This window comes from Capra hircus, chromosome 14, assembly GCF_001704415.2.
Source record: "Capra hircus breed San Clemente chromosome 14, ASM170441v1, whole genome shotgun sequence".
In the NCBI taxonomy this organism is placed as follows: Eukaryota; Metazoa; Chordata; class Mammalia; order Artiodactyla; family Bovidae; genus Capra; species Capra hircus.
In genome coordinates this window covers 79,097,144-79,113,309 of record NC_030821.1, presented here as the reverse complement: position 1 = coordinate 79,113,309, position 16,166 = coordinate 79,097,144, and the positions used below count along the sequence as shown (strand labels likewise).

The following is a 16,166-nucleotide window of genomic DNA, read 5'->3' as shown; positions in this document are numbered from 1 at the left end:
ATCTTCCAAACTCCAGTATCTCTCTGACCCTTCTTCAGTAGTCACACCCCCTTTTCTTTTCCCTGCTGCTTCCCACTTGCATTTTAGGGACCTTATGATCTCCTTGGGTCCACTGGGATAGTCCAGAGCAACCTCCCCGTCCCAGGAGTCCTGACTTATAATCACGTCTGTGCAATCCCTTTGCCGAGTAGTGTTCACAGGTCCCAGGGATCAGGCCTTGGACATCTTTGGGGAGCCGTTTCCCTGCTGCCACACTGTCCTCTGCAGTCTTAGTTACTTCCTGTCACCTGGAAGCCGGACTGTGCAGAAGCCACAGTGTGTCAGAGCGTGACCTAGCCACTTCGCTCGTCCGCAGGTCTCTGGCTACCCTGGCCCACATGGAGTCACAGCCATGGCTGGCAGCATCTACCCAGGTCAGGCATCTCTCTTGGACCAAACAGATTCGTGGAATCACAGACCACAGGAGATATCCATGTGGCAGCCCAGCGTGGAGGTAAATTGGATGTCCTTGGGCTTTGCCTTGTTAATTGATGAGGCTGTACCCAAGGCACCTTTCATTCTGAATCCTAAGATTTCTTGGTTTAGATGACCTGATTCTAAGATCAGATGCTCTCTGGGTCTGTGAATCTTTTTAACTAAAAGATAAAGAGATGCTACCATCATTAGTCCGTTCATTTGAAAACCAGAGCCCTACATGAGGCCAGTGGACAGACAGAGCCTCCAGCTCAGCCGCCCGTGTTAATTTTTACCAAGTTTTCCTGGTGAAACCAAGAACCATTCCTGTGATATTGAGAAACACTTCTTTGAATCCAAGACCGTCTGTCATTGTCTGCGATCCGTGTTCTCTCCCTTGGAGTAGACACGCCTTACACTCCATAAAATGCATGTGTCACAGTCAGCCCTCCTCCCGTTGCTTCACTTCCAGATCGTTTCCACTGTTTTTTTGCTCTGTTTAGTGATGCATTCTTTGCACACATCTTGAATTACTTCTTTAAACATATCCCTGCAAGACAACAGTTGTATACCTGTTAAAGTTGTGTCACCCATGTTAACTGGAAGCCCAAGGAAAAGCGGCTCCCACAAGCAGAGCTTAAGAGAGCCTATTTCCACCACCCTTGCTGCTCTGCTCAATTTTTTTTGGAAAGACACACAGAAAAAAAGTAAGAGCACCATACGTGGACTCCTGAGAGTGACCCTCCTCAACCCCACCCCCCCTCCACCCAGGACTCGGCGGCGCTGGACCTGCGCGGCCTCGGGCAGGCGCTGCCCACGCACCTGATGGAGGAGCGGCTGATCCGGCAGCAGCAGGAGATGGAGGAGGACCAGCGCTGGCTGGAGAAGGAGGAGAGGTTTCTGGTAACTGACACACGCTGGGTGCTTCCGCTCCTCGAGCCCCGGGGCACCCGCTGTCCTGCCAGATGGCGGCAGGGTTCATCTTGTCCAGAGCAGGAGCGTTGGCTCCCTCAGACTTGTAGTAGTGGGTTGTTTGCTTTTCCCAACTGACTTTTCCCGGATAAATTTCTAGGACGTCAGCAGTGGCATTGTGGGCTCAGACACAGAACCATTTCTGTGGCTTCGCATGGCTGCCGTGCTCATACAGAAACGACTCCCACTGAAGTGGCCACTTGCACACAAGACACTGCCTCTCGCCACTACAGGCCGGTGGCTAGATGGGCAGGCCCCAGGCTTGCCTTCCTGGGTCCTTGAGTTCACGGTCTGAGGGGCACAGCCCTCTGCCCACATGCCTCTGGGGTTCCTGGCAGGAAGTGTCTTCTTGGGACAGCTGTTGCTGATAGCCCCTCAGAAGTCCCTGGGGACAGAGGAGTGGTGACAGCAGTCTCTGCGTGTCACAGGGTCCTCAGTCTCCCGAGCCCTCCCCCGTCAGCCCTCCTTCCTGAAATAGTAGAAGGGAAGGATGGCTGGATGGAGCAGGACTCAGGGAGCCTTCACACAGCCCCACACCCAGGGGGCCAGGGCTGGTCCCTTGGGCCATAAACATCCCCCGGGGCCTCTTGTCACCCTCTGTGCTGAGGGACCGGACACCATTGATGAGGGGTACAGCCATGTTCAGGACTCTGGGAGTCCTTCAGGCACAGAAACAGTTCAATCAACAGCCAGTGGTTTATAAGACAGATAGCCTGTTTTCCCTCATTGACTTGTATTTTAAAAGTGACTGTCACACACTCTCCAGATTAGGCTGAACGTCGTGCAGTACCGGTGTCTGGTCTGCAGCTGCTCCTGGGGGTTGAGGAAGGCCAAGGCTGTGAGCTGCTCTGAGCGCGGGGAGCTGGGGATGCTCTGTGGAGCTGGGTGCCTGTGGTGCCCGGGTGCACACAGATTGGGGTTTCAAGGCGGACAGGCCCAGGAGGCCTCGCGAAGAGCTGGTCTGTGGGGAAGCTGACCGCCTAAGCCCAGCTCTGCTGTCTGAGTGATGGCAGGTGTCCAGAATCAAGGCTGGAGACTCTGCCGGCTGTCAGCTGTTGGGCTTGTTGAGATAACTTACATACCACAGACACAGAGATCCTAGGTGTGCAGTTGGATGAGTTTTGATAAATGTGTGAGTCCATACAACCTACTCTCCGGACGTAGAACTTTCCTGTCACTCCAGTAACCTCCAACTCGTGTTAATGAATTGTGTAACCTATGCCACGGGGTTCCAGTCAGTGCCGTGTCCTGTGACAGGCGTGGTGTCCCTGTCCCCCGAACTCATGACATTTCCGTCATTTGTTCCTGACCCTTATTCCTCCCATACAGCTTCGTAATCTCCTCTAAGTCCACCTCTTCCCTCGTTAAATCACTGCCTGTTCATTCAGTTTCCCTCACTGACAGTTTGGTGTCTCATTCTCATTAACTGTTGTAGTCACTCAGTCGTGTCTAGCTCTTTGTGACCCCATGGACTGTAGCCTGCCAGGCTCCTCTGTCTATGGGATTCTCCAGGTGAGAATACATTTCCTTCTCCAGGGGATCTTCCCGAACCAGGGATCGAACCTGGGTTTCCCACATTGCAGGCAGATTCTTTACCATCTGAGTCATTCTTAGTTATTGTTTTTGTATATGAATATGCATTAAATTTTAGGAAATTACCTTGTATACAACAATATTTATCACATGAAATCTTTTTGACTGATTTCCTTGGCCTATCTGAATACACCGTTGTCACTTTTTAAAAACATTTTTTCCCTTGATTTTCAGTTACGTATCTTATATTGCCCCTGAAGCATCTCTTGCCAACTTTGGTATTAAATAAGTTCTTGCCTGCTTTTCTTGTTTTTATTTTAAAGTTAATGTCTATAATAGTTTATTAAGTATACTGTTGGCTTTATATTTCAAAAAATAACTTTTTAAAACCTTTTAAAAGGTTTAACATGATGAAGTGTGTGAAGCATTTTGCTTAGTTTTATGCTGGAATCACATTCCAGAGAGGAGTCCCCAGTAAGTCATGGCTGACATCCTTTTAAGGTCCTGGTTTATCTTGTTCATGATGTTTCATTGGAGTTTCCTGTTGATCTTCATAAGCAAGAATGGTTTATCATTGTCATTGTTATGGTTTCAAGATCAAAACAGTGTTGGTGCCATGAGACAAGTTGACTAACCGCTACCGCATCAGCTCTGGGTCAGGTAGCCGGGGTTGGGGCGGGGGAGCCGAGAGCAAGCGAGCCGTCATTCTGGGTGACTGGTGGACGAAGCGCAGCCCCATCGACTGGGGAGCAAGGTGAGGAGGTGGGGGAGTGAATGCCACGCCTGGCCTCTCTGCAGTCCTGTCCCCTCCCAGCTGTGTCTTCTGCCCCAGCTGTGGTGACGTTTCTAAAACTCGGCTCTGATCCTGTCCTTCTCTGACTCAGACTCTGCCAGTGGCCGCCACCGGCTGACCACCCAGGGTCCTCCATCCTTCCTGCCGTCCAGGCCTACCCCCCAGGTCAGCCCCCGATAGTGGCAGAGAGGTTGGAGCCCAGGGAGGCGCGCAGGGCCGGCCTAGCGGCTGAAGAGCGTTCCAGGGCGAGGGCACACTGAGTGTACGAGCCCAGACTCCGGGGTCAACCGGGTGAGGGCTTAGAGTCCTAGTTGTCGTGACCCACATAACTGTTCACCGCTTTATGCTTTAATGTATTCATCTGTGAAGTAGTTATAATGTCCTCTGTAAAGGGCGAGAGCACTTTTCTGTTGGGTGGAATTGAGGATTAAGTGTGTAACCTGTAAACAGTAGGGGCCGGGGGAGTACATCATTAGTCTCTCCAAGGCCTTCTCTCTCTCTCTATCAGCCGGGAGGCAGTGCTGCTGAGAATCTGGACTGTGCACCTCAGCCAGAATACCTGCGAGCCGCTCCCAACCTTTTTTTTTTTTTTCCTAAACCATTATAGACCTGATACTCTAGTAAAATAAAAAGCAGTTACTAGAAAAAAGGAAAATTTTTTAAAGATATAGAAACTTTTATTATGAGCTCCAAAAGACCTAAAAATTACTATTTAGATTGCTCTAGAAATTTCCAAAGATGCTCGTCCTCTGCTTCTGTCTCATAACACCTTGGTACCAACAAGTCTTTTCTGACCCGCCCTAGTCCTTGGGCTGTGCTGGGTACAGAGCTGCCACACCATTCGGGAGGTCAGCTTGCATCTTGGCGGAGTCACCTTCTTCTTTGAAAACTTAACGTTGATTTGTCAGTAGTGATTCCCAGATTTTTTTCTAATAGATCAGAATCAGCAGCTGTTTATCGAAGCATCCAATTTTAGGCCCTACCTCGTTGTGTGATGTGACTTTTTTTCGAGCACTTTGGAGAGTGGTGCATCCCTCAGGTCCCTCCCCCTCTGTTGGCACGCATTTGTCAGAGTGGCAGGCTCTTGCCTGGAGCACAGGGCGGCAACCTACAGTGGGATCTTGGTGGCATGTCCCCACCTCCTTTTCTGATGTCATGAGCCCGTGCAGTTTCTGAGATGGCTCTACGGTGGTGAAAGCTGTTCTGCAGACTGGCCAGAGAGAGCCATCAGCCTTGACTGGCACCTCAGCACGCTGGGCGGTCCTGCTTTCCTCTTGGGTGCTGCTTTCAAGGAGAGAAGCTTTGCTCCCTGTTTATTTTGCTTGCTGTGTGCACAGTCATCCTCTAATGCAGGGCTGTGTTGAAGGCACGGTTTTAACTTTAAAATGAGAATGTTTTGAGTATATAAAGGCCACTTTGTGTTCTGAGAAAGGAAATGAATGTTGGAGCTGTTTTCCCCCTCGTGGCAGAGTCAGCTAGTGGGAGTGAAAGATAAGTGTCAGGATGGGGTCAGAGGGTCCCAGATGGGACTCTGCTCCCAGCCAGGCCACAGCCCTCCGAGTTTCCTCCGTGGTCCAGGTCTGAAGACAGGGTGGTGCACGGGGAGAGGACTTCAAGTTGGAAGCCTTCCTTCAGCACATATTTGCTAAACATCTCATATGTGCCCATTTCTGTGCCAGTTCAGTTCAGTTGTGTCCAACTCTTTGCATCCCCATGGACTGGAGCACACCAGGCTTCCCTGTCCATCACCAACTCCCAAAACTTGCTCAGACTGATGTCCATCAAGTCGGTGATGCCATCCAACCGTGTCATCCTCTGTCGTCCCCTTCTCCTCCTGCCCTCAATCTTTCCCAGCATCCGGATCTTTTCCAAGGAGTCAGTTCTTCACATCAGGTGGCTAAAGTATTAGTGTTTCAGCTTCAACATCAGTCCTTCCAATGAATATTCAGGACTGATTTCCTTTAAGATTGACTGGTTGAATCTCTTTGCAGTCCAAGGGACTCTCAAGAGTCTTTTTCAACACCACAGTTCAAAAGCATCAATTCTTCAGTGCTCAGCTTTCATTGTAGTTCAACTCTCACATCCATACATGACTACTGGAAAAACCATTTCTGTGCCAGGCACTTACTTAATCCTTGTAATAATCATATGGGTGAGGAATTGGATCAGGAGAGGTGAAGCCCCTTGTCCACGGCAGCTTAGCACCTCTGTTGCAAGAAGAAACAGGCATTATGCCACGTAGGGAAGGGGCGGGGGAGTCCCAACAGGTAGCACTTCGCTTGTTGACTGGCTGCGGGTTTTCAGTGAAGTCCAGCGGTGCTGGGGCACAGGGCCTCATGGACAGAGGCAGGCGCGGGACAGAGAGGCAGCCTGGTGGCTGACACGTACAGCTTTTCGCATGTTGAAACCCTGTGGCTCTTAGAAACATGTGCCCGGGAAGTGCTCAGGAATTTAGTCGAAGTTTTGTACACAGAGCTGTTCACCCAGAGCTTGTTCATGCAGGTGAAATTTTGAAAATGGCCCAAATGTTCAGCAAACGGCAGGTGAGCCATTTGTTGTGCTTCACGCATGCGTGGCGGTCTCAGTGCTTTGCCAGCATTATCGGGCTTAATCTTGACGAGGCTTGGGGTGGCACACAGCGCGTGGTGTCACCTACCACCCGTGCTACAGATGAAGAGGTTGAGGCCCAGGTCTCACAGCTCGTGAGGGCAGGGGCCTGACCCAAGCCCCACACCCTACATACCTGCGTTGCTCTGCTTTGGTGGCATTTTCTACCCTGAGGACAGTGGAGCTTGAGTACTTTATTCCCTTTGAGAATGAACTTGTACATCAGATGGCTAGTGCCAGCGCCCAGGCTGCTTCCACCTTGTTCTGTGTGTGACAGCATTCACACTCTGGAATACTGTGCAACATTATCCCATGTTTGCCTGTTGCCACTGTGTGATGTCATATGTAGGCTACGGAATTATATGAGATGGTTTCACTTTTGAAAACACATTTAAGTAAAGTGAGGGACAAGCTCATTTCTCCGTCGCCACCTTTAACAGACACTTGTGGCTAGTGTCCTCAGCGCCCGGCCCACATCAGGACGTTCTTTCCCTCACAAGAGTAGTTTTTCTTGTGTTGCTGCTGCCAAGTCACTTCAGTCGTGTCCGACTCTGTGTGACCCCATAGACGGCAGCCCACCAGGCTTCCCCGTCCCTGGGATTCTCCAGGCAAGAACACTGGAGTGGGTTGCCATTTTCCTGTGTGATCTCTGCCAAATACAGGGTTTCTGAAAGAGACAGTTCACTGGCGGAGACCAAGAAATGAGTGGTCAGCCTGGAGAGGGCAAGGGGAATGTACCCTGGGATGGGCTTTGGCCAGTGTGTCTGGCACGGAGAGGCAGGTGTTGGTGTGGCTGTCTGTGGGCTCCGTGAAACCCGCACCATTGTGGGGCAGGCTGGGGCCACTGCATGGTGTTGTTTTCATGAGGAGGAAGCCCACCGAGCTCCACACCCTGACAGCATGCAGCCTACTTTGTTTAGTCTTCTGTTAGTGAAATTCGCCCACTCTTATTAAGTCGAGATTCCTCTGTCTGGTTTTGAATTCTGGATGCACCATGGGAGGGGGGTACCCGTCATCGGACCATTTGCTGGTTTGGCGACACACCCAAGTAGGAGTAAGCCTCCACCTGCTGGGAAGACAGCATCGGTGCCTGCTCCCAGGGGTTTCTCAGGAAAGAGAGCGTGCTGCTAGGAAGAGAGGTGGGGCCCATCTTCGTGTGTCACGTGGGGCAGGGCACAGGCCAGTGCTGCTAGCTGTGCATGCGTGCGGAGAAGGGGGCTCTGCTGGGCACGCTGACCTGCACTTGTCACCTCTGGGCTTTGAGAGTGTTTCTGAAACTGTGGAACTTTTGCCTCTTTAAGATGCTTAGTACAGAAATACATCAGTGGTTTTCAAGCCAAGAATGAAACTGTATGGTTTGCTCTTATTTCTCCAGAAACCTGACGTGCGGCTCTCTCGAGGCAGCATCGACAGGGAGGACGGAGGTCCTCAGGCCCCGGTAAGCAGCTCACATCCTTGTCAGGACCTGGACCTCTTTGTGTCATGGGATGTCCATACTTTTTAGTATTTGTCGTACAGAACACAGTAACTTGTTCCATAACTGAAACCGGCATTCCGGCCAAGGTTATTAAAACATACAGTACACAAAATTTCTCCCCCATTACTAACATGGTCTTTTCAGTAGTAAGATGAAATATTGAAATACGTACAAGCTGTCATCCAGCCGCATTTGTATGCTCTCTTTTCATGTTTTATAAACGTTTCCACACTCACAGAAAATGTGTTCAAGCAGATTTTTCTCCTGGATGTTGTAGGAGAAAATGCCTGAAATTCTCTTGGAAGACCTAGCTGCTTCTTATTCTAAATACATTTAAAGTCTGCTAGAAATATTCCATGTTCTTTAGGTGAGAGTAGTTAAAATTATTAGGATTTCCATCAATGGATATCTGGTTAAAATAAATTAAGAAAAAAATAATTAAAAAAAAACTTAAATTCCCAGTAAAAAAGGGAAACTGCCACTTGCTGGGTAATGGACTTAAGGAGATAAATTTCCACCCTAATAAGGCTTTGGGTAGATATAAACCACTTCATTTCTAGACACACATGCCTGCCTACATACATATGTACATACATACATTAAAACATACATACATGAGACCAGGTTGTCAGCCAGCTCCAGGATGCATAGCTTTCCGTAGTCTGTGCTATAAAATCCAGCTCCCCTAAGACCTGGCCCCTGGAAGACGTGGCCAGTCACCAGCACGTGAGAGTCTGGCCTTTCCCATCACCTTTCCCATCACACACACACATGCGTGCACACATACACACATGTGAGGGTCTGGCCTTTCCCATCACCTTTCCCATCACACACATACGCGTGCACACACACACACATGTGAGGGTCTGGCCTTTCCCATCATATACCTGCGTGCGTGCATGCACATACACACACACACACTGGGCTCTACAGAGTGTTCCGCGTTCAAACATACACACACGCACATGCACGCACACACACACACGGTGGGCTTTACGGACAGAATGTTGGGCTGCTTTAGTCCACATGTGCAAAATCACACGGTCCCCCATTTAACATCTCCACACACAGTGCTCCTTCCTTATGCTGAAAAGATGCCACACACCTGAAAGCGTTTTCCTCTAAGATCAGGAACATGACGAGGATGCTGACTTTGCTCACATTTATTCAACATGGTATTGGAAGTCCTAGCCACAGCAATCAGACAAGAAAAAGGAATAAAAGGAATTCAGATTAGTAAAACTGTCACTGTTTGCAGATGACATGATACTATACATAGAAAATCCTAAAAATGCCACCAGAAAACTGTTAGAACTTATCAATGAATTCAGTAAAGTTACAGCATACAAAATTAACATACAGAAATCTGTTGGATTTCTATACACTAAGAATGAACTATCAGAAAGAGAAATTAGGGGAATAATCTCATTTACAACCACATCAAAAAGAATAAGATACCTAGGGATAAACTTAATGTAAGGAGACAAAAGACCTGTACTTTGAAAACTGTAGGATGCTGATGGAAGAAACTGAAGACAACACAGATGCCCAGAAAGATCCATTGTGGATTTGGACTGGAAGAAGTAACGTTGCTAAAATGACCAGCGCAACCCCTGTCAAAATACTAATGGCATTTTTAACAGAAAATACATTTAAAATATGTGTGGAAATAAAAATGACCCTGCATAGCCAAAACAGTCTTGGGAAAGAACAGAGCTGAAGGAATCCCCCTTCTTGGCTTTAGACTGTACTGCAAAGCTGCAGTAATCAAAACAGTAAGGTCTTGGCACAAAAACAGACACATAGGTCAGTGGAACAGAATAGAGTACCCTGAGATAAACCCCCACACTGTGATCAATAGTCTTTGAAACAGGGAGTGTTCAGCGACCTGGTGGGAGCCGCTGTGGTCCTGGGTAAGGAGCAGTTGTGTCTGTGTGTGCTGTCTCATGGTCCTTGTGTTTTAAAGAAGTGGGTCTCTGCTCAGTAAAAAGTAAAGCACCTTAAAATACTTGTATTTTAACCAGTTTATTGTTTTAGAGTAAGCAAGGCAAGTCTCTTCAAAAGTAGGGTAGGGTTCTGAACATACTTGTTTTCATTCAGTCAGCCTAGGATAGGTGGCTCTGATCGCAGCTGTAGGCACGACAGCCTAGACGACGGCTAGTCGTCTGTGCGCCTGCCTGGGGTGCTCTGGCTTCCTGGCTTGGCCTGTGGCTAGTGCAGATCAGAGGGGGTGTCACCCCAGGTCCTTCAGGCGATAGTGACAACGTAGATGTCCCAGTGCTGCGAAGCCTCTTCTCGCTGCTGTCCCCAGGGGCTCCCCTTCTTGTAATGGGGGTGGGGTGGCGGCGCATCCAGACGCAGGCACAGATTTCACACTCCTGTAAGCCAACTGGAGACGTCTGTGGACATAATTTCTTTAAAGAAATTCTGGAATTGTAACGGCCCTGACCCCACACCCCCTGGGTGTTATGTGCTTATTAGCCTAAGCGCCCGCCCCGCCCGAGGCCATGCAGGCAGCCCCCTCCCCTATCTCGTTGGCCTTTGAGCCCAGTGTTTAGCGCAGGTGTCCTGGGCGGGGTGGCTGTTGCCTTGTGATGCGCCCTACTGCACTGACCCCGTGTCTTTTTTCCCCACAGACTGGAAACCAGCACATATATCAGCCTGTGGGCAAACCAGGTAAGTTAAGAAATGGATTCTGGCGCATCACACAGTTTGTGTAATTTGGAGGGAGTGTAGTTTCTTAGCTTTGGAATGCCTCGTGATGTGTTCACGCTTCTCCCGCTGTAGACCACAGCATGTGTGATGTTTACCAAATTCAGCCCATGCCTAGAGTACTGGAAAACAGCAGTTATGGCTCTAATGCACCAGAAACGCCCCGCCCCCACCCCCGCAGGGTGCCCTCTCTGAGACTAGCGCCTGTTGTAATAACTCCGTTTATTTGGGAGTCGTTTCCATCCTTTCCATTAACAGACGTTACTAAACGGGGCTTATTCCTTTACCAGATCCTGCAGCGCCACCAAAGAAGCCACCACGTCCCGGAGCCCCCGGGCACCTGGGCAGCCTGGCCAGCCTCGGCAGCCCCGGGGACAGTTACAACGAGGGCGTCAAGGTGAGCGCCTTCCATCCCAGGTGACGGCCCTGCAGTGATGTGCGGTGGGGCGGCGGGCTCCTCCGTCAGCTCCAGACCCCGCTTGGAGTCAGGACCAGCCTTACTGGGAGCTCTTTGCCTGTGTTCTCTCATGTGATAGTCCAGGGCCTCAGTCAGATCCTATCTGAAGAAAGTTTTATCAGACGGGATGTTTCTTTGAGGTGAAGTGCTAGGACACCTTCTGATGGTACAGGTGGGTTGAGCCCGACACCTGGGGGACCAATACCTTGAGCAGGCGCAGTGTCTCCCAGTCCGGCCGCGTGGCTGGGGGCAGGGGTGCAGGTTTCGACCCTCCCCTTGGGGCCGCAACTCGGTGTGCCCAGCAGCATGTGCTGGGCTCCAGCTGCCCCTGCTGTGTGCCCACTCAAGGGGAGGGCACCTCCACTCCCCATTAGGCCAGTTCTCTCAGAATATGTTTCTAAAATCAAGATGGTGTGTTGATTTGATTGGTATTTTTCCCTTTTTCATGGTGCCTAGAAAAAGGTACATGATAGAACCCAGTAGCTGTGATCAGTACTGAGAAGCTGTGTTTCATTGACAACCACCATTTATTGAGTGCCAGCTGCTGTGGCAGAACCTGCCCCTGTGTAGTTTAAAGCTCACATCAGCCTCATGGGATTGGTGGTCTTAACCGTTTTTCTCAGCTTTCACATGAGACACCCCAGTTCCCAGAGGTTAAAGGGCATTTCAAAGGTACAGCTTCCCTGTAGCTGACCCAGCATTTAGCCGCAGACCTGGCTTTCCGTCCACATGCTGTGTGCTGCCCCTTCAGGTTCACACCAGAAGCCAAGGGGCTGATTCCTCATAGAGGCAGGAAAGTCAGAGAGGTTGTCCAGGCAGAGAAAACGTCATGTCCAGGTGCGCATCAGCCTGCAGCCTTGAGGCCACTCTCTGGGACCAGCCTGGCCCCTGCAGGGGCAGCACAGAGGTTAGCACGGGCCCAGAGGCACCCCTGTCCAAGAGCAGGTCACCAGCTCCCAGAAACCAGAGTGCTGGTCTTGGGGACGGCATGGGGCTTGGCTTCCCCAGCTGCCAGGCCTCCGGGCCTGTAACTCCACTAGCAGCACAGAGGAGCAGAAGCGGACAAACCCTTTCCTGATGTGGTTTCTTCACATAAATTTTAAAAATGAAGAGAGAAATTGGGTTAGTGACATTTTTTCGTTTTCTTAAGCAAAACAAGAAATTCTCAAAATGGCCTGTATTGCGATGAAAAGCCAACTTTAAAAGTAGATCAGATACCAGCTTAGACCTCTGACCTGTGTTCATTTTTAACATGTGGACTAACATATGAATAAATATAATGGGGAAATACCCTTGTTACAGGGTATATATAGGATATTGAACAAGTAGAAGTCTTTGTGGAAAGAGTGTGCTTACTTAAAATACACTCTGATTGATAAGTGTGAAGTATTTATCTCTGTTATCAAATCCAGTCTGAAAGAAGCGCTCTCTTTAATACAGAAACGCTTACCTTTACCTGGTATAATTGGTATTCATCCAAATAATAGCCAGAAACCAGTCTCAGTTTCTGCTTGGTGGCTTTACATTTCGGCTCTGAACTACCCAAGTCTTCCAGGACGACCCCTCCCACCACGAGTGGTTGGATTACCTGTGTCTCTGTGGGTTGGTGGTGTGTCCTAACCTTCTGCCAGGGGCCTCCAAGTGGTCAAGCTCCAGAAAATAGGAGGCCAGTGTCAGCTGTCTGCAAAGCAAGCTGGTGCTTTGGGAGGGTCCCTGGGAGTGGCCCCTGGCAGCATGGTGCTACCCTCACAAGAGCTGGCAAAGGATAAACACAAAAGAACGAGCTTCAGACAGAGTAGGACAGACCACCCTCTCCTCCGGGAGTCCAGTTGTGGTTCCTTGTCGGAGCCCCGGCCGCCACACCTGAGGAAGCCCCCCTCTCCACACTGATCGATGCCCTTTGAGCCAGCTCTCCCGCCACATTCAGCATCTCAGTGCCAGTGCCTCTGCTCTCAGAAGTGATGCTGTTAGTAACAACTTCCCCCTTTCCAGCGCACACAGCGTGGAGGATTGGACCTCAGAATTTAGGATTCTGCTAGATTTCTATACCAAAGGATATAGAATTCAGACAATTCTAAAGAAAAGTCAAGAAATCCATATTTCTCTCAGTTAACTTTGTTGGTCATATTACAGTAGAATAGCTTTAAAGCTATAGAGAAAAGAAAACATTAAATAAAATTTCTAGGCTTAAAGTAAAGGAAGAACCCAGCCATAAGAACTGGTTCAAATGAGGGGTATTTTTTTGTTCGTTTGTTTTTAAACGAAGCTCCTGGTATCTTTAAATACAGCCCCCAGCCTGGCATCTCTGTCACAGCGGGATGGCTGGGTTGAAGCCCGTTTCCAAGGATGCCGGGTGCTGGGGGCCGCTCAGGGACTGAGGGTGTGCCGTTCCTCCTGAACCTCAGGAGTCCAGTGGGCAGTGTTGTGTGAACACAGCATAGATAGGCCTCCTTTCTTTATAAAAGAGCCTGGTTCTATGGATCCTTGCACGGCTGCTGGATTGTCACGCTCGGGCTTTGCATGTTGTTTTCCTCATTCATCCATGGAAACAAGCATGGTGCATGGCAGACCCCTACTGAATACGCGGGTGCCCTGAACAGACCGCCCGGCGGCTGCGCTTGGCTGGCCAGCGAGCCGAGCTGACAGGCGGAAACCTGCTCCTCTTGTTCTGCTCGTGTGTTTTTGCGGGGGTTTTGTCTGCTGCCTTTATTAATACTGTTTTTCTTTTTTCCCTTTCTCTGACAAATTCCTCTAACTTGTCCTCACCTTCCGTTCGACAATAGCCATGGAGGGTAAGCACATGGTGTCTGTGTGTCTGTCCAGCTGTCCGTCACACCCTGCTCTGCACGCACAGCTGGACCAGGAGGCAGGGGGCCCAGGGAGGACGCGTTTGCTTGGCTTCTCCCCAAGGCAGCACGTGTGTTTGCCGCAGAGGGGACCGCGAGCGTCTGCGCCATGGTGGAGCACTCCTGTCGCCTCCTGTCCTGGGGCCCAGAGATGGCCCCCAGAGTTCGAGGCTGAGCGCGGGCAGCAGGTCCACAGGGACAAGCGCTGCTGCTGAGCCTGGGTCTCGTCAGGATAGCCGCACGCTGTCCTTCATGCCTGGCCGGCCAGTTGGACTTTCTAACGCACTGGCGGTTGCTCTGGGGCCTCGGTGCAGCCTTCAGGGCTCAGGTTGTCTCGGGTGGCACTTGCTGAAGCCTGTGTGCCCAGGCCCTGCGGTAGGCACCTTCACAGGTGCTCCTTCACTTCGCCCCATCTCGACTGTGGGGAGGGAGCAGGGCCTCCCGCACAGAGCAGCGCCCGCACAGCCCCTGCTGCAGCAGCGCCCAGCACGCAGAGGGCGTCCGTTTAAGGAGGACTTGCACTTGTCCACTTGTTACGCCGTGAGTCCTCAGAGAGGCGTGGGGCTCCCGGGTTCTTCCTCTCCTGTTGAATGATTTTGGGGGTTTAGAGTAGTGAAACGCCTCTCTGAATGAAGCGGGCCTTCGAGTACAGCACGTGCGACTCCCTCTCATTTCCTTTAACTGAGCTCAGAGTTAGAAAAAGTTGTGCCTTAGTCATTTGTCACTTGGATGAACTGCTTTCCATCATCCTCAGACTGAAGTGTGTCCCCTAAGACAAGACCCCTTAAGTGATCCACTCTGATCTCTCTTAAAGACCCTTCCTAGCCGCGTTGCGGTGATATGTCGCCATCTGTTGGACAAGGGAAAGATAACCGGCTTCTGTATTGGCAGCTTCAGCCCCAGGAGATCAGCCCCCCTCCCACTGCCAACCTGGACCGGTCCAACGACAGGGTGTATGAGAACGTGACGGGCCTGGTGAGAGCGGTCATCGAGATGTCCAGCAAGATCCAGCCCGCCCCGCCGGAGGAGTACGTCCCCATGGTGAAGGTGAGCTGAGCCCCGTCATGCACATGGCCTCGGGTTCCCATGCCCCTCAGGCCCGTCCATCCCACCGCTTCAGAAGGCCTGCGCCTCCCAGTGACCACTGCCATTCCCGACCTCGGTCCCAGAGTGTCCTGTGCAGGAGAGCCATCAACGGTGGCGGCTGGTTCAGGTGGTCTCGGGTGAGAACAGCTGCAGGAGACCGCAGACAGTCTGGTGCCGCCAGGGCAGGGGAGGCAGTTATGTTTGAAAGGGCAGGCAGGGTCTCCCCGGGTTGCTACAACCCGGGGAGACCCTGCCTGCAGCTCTGCAGGGCGTTCACCCAGAAGCGGAACTGCTTGACTATGTGGTCATCCTGTTTCCGATTTGTCTTTTCAACAGGATTATTCCTTTTTCTGTAGAGTTGCAGGATTGAACAACATTTTTAGTATACCAGTGAGCCATCTCTGGAACAGCTGTTTCTAAACCCCAGAGTGGAATAGCTGCTCGGAAGCCATGCTATTTTGTGGACAGCCCAGTTAATCCATTCTGGTTGAGTTTGCAGCCTACTCCCATAGCAACTGTAACCAAAGTTCTTAAGGGTCAACTTGCAGGAACCACAGGCATTTTTTTTTTCCAAATACTAATAAACTCAACTGTATACAAAAGCAGTCAGGATTTTGTACATAATAAAATTTTTTAGGGTGACTTTACAGAAGCTGCTTTTTTAACTGTATGATACTTTTTGTCAGCTGATCAAGTGGTAATAAGCACCTTGTCCTTACTGGTCTTATCCATGCTGCAGGCATAACTTAGCACCTTAGTCCTTACATAGTTGACCCCCATGGCGTCATACCATTTTTAATTACACTTGTTCCCTTTAAACCCTGAGTGGCCAGGGGAGGGCTGTTGTGCCCCGTGTGCATAGTGGACGAAGCCCCAGGGTCAGCGTAGGCCCCAGAGCTGGTGCCACCTGGCGTTTGCTCCCACATGGAGCAACAGCCACAGCCTTCCCAGCTGCCCCTTGAGGCTGCGGAAAACACCAGGGAGAGAAGAGAGTCTCTATGCACACGCAGCCCGCTTTCCGTTCCTGATCCCCTGTTCCCCGGACAGGAGAGCAGTGGGTGTCCAGAGATCTGAATTTGCCTCATAACGAGATCAGGCTCAGGACTGTGGAAAAGAAATACAGAAATTTCCCCCAAAGTAGTGAAAAGGAAATGAAAGTCCTGTCGCTGGAAGGAGACACCGTCATGGCTGGCATGGAGCTGCCTGGTGTGCGTCCTAACGCTGGTGTGG

The 16,166-nt window shown here is 50.6% G+C and overlaps 1 protein-coding gene across 19 annotated transcripts in view; it reads left to right on the top strand.

Moving 5' to 3' along the window:
• The window catches only part of PTK2 (protein tyrosine kinase 2), a 189,657-nt gene that overhangs the window by 169,455 nt on the left and 4,036 nt on the right, over positions 1 to 16,166 (top strand). For 10 of the 19 annotated variants that reach the window (XM_018058634.1, XM_018058626.1, XM_018058616.1 and 7 more), the window contains 7 exons: positions 356 to 493; positions 1,225 to 1,356; positions 7,734 to 7,796; positions 10,472 to 10,511; positions 10,838 to 10,944; positions 13,788 to 13,796; positions 14,742 to 14,897. In XM_018058634.1, the coding sequence (XP_017914123.1) occupies positions 356 to 493; positions 1,225 to 1,356; positions 7,734 to 7,796; positions 10,472 to 10,511; positions 10,838 to 10,944; positions 13,788 to 13,796; positions 14,742 to 14,897 (645 nt within the window). The remainder of the gene's footprint in view (positions 1 to 355; positions 494 to 1,224; positions 1,357 to 7,733; positions 7,797 to 10,471; positions 10,512 to 10,837; positions 10,945 to 13,787; positions 13,797 to 14,741; positions 14,898 to 16,166) is intronic. The other 9 variants (XM_018058629.1, XM_018058622.1, XM_018058620.1 and 6 more) reach the window with 5 other exon arrangements.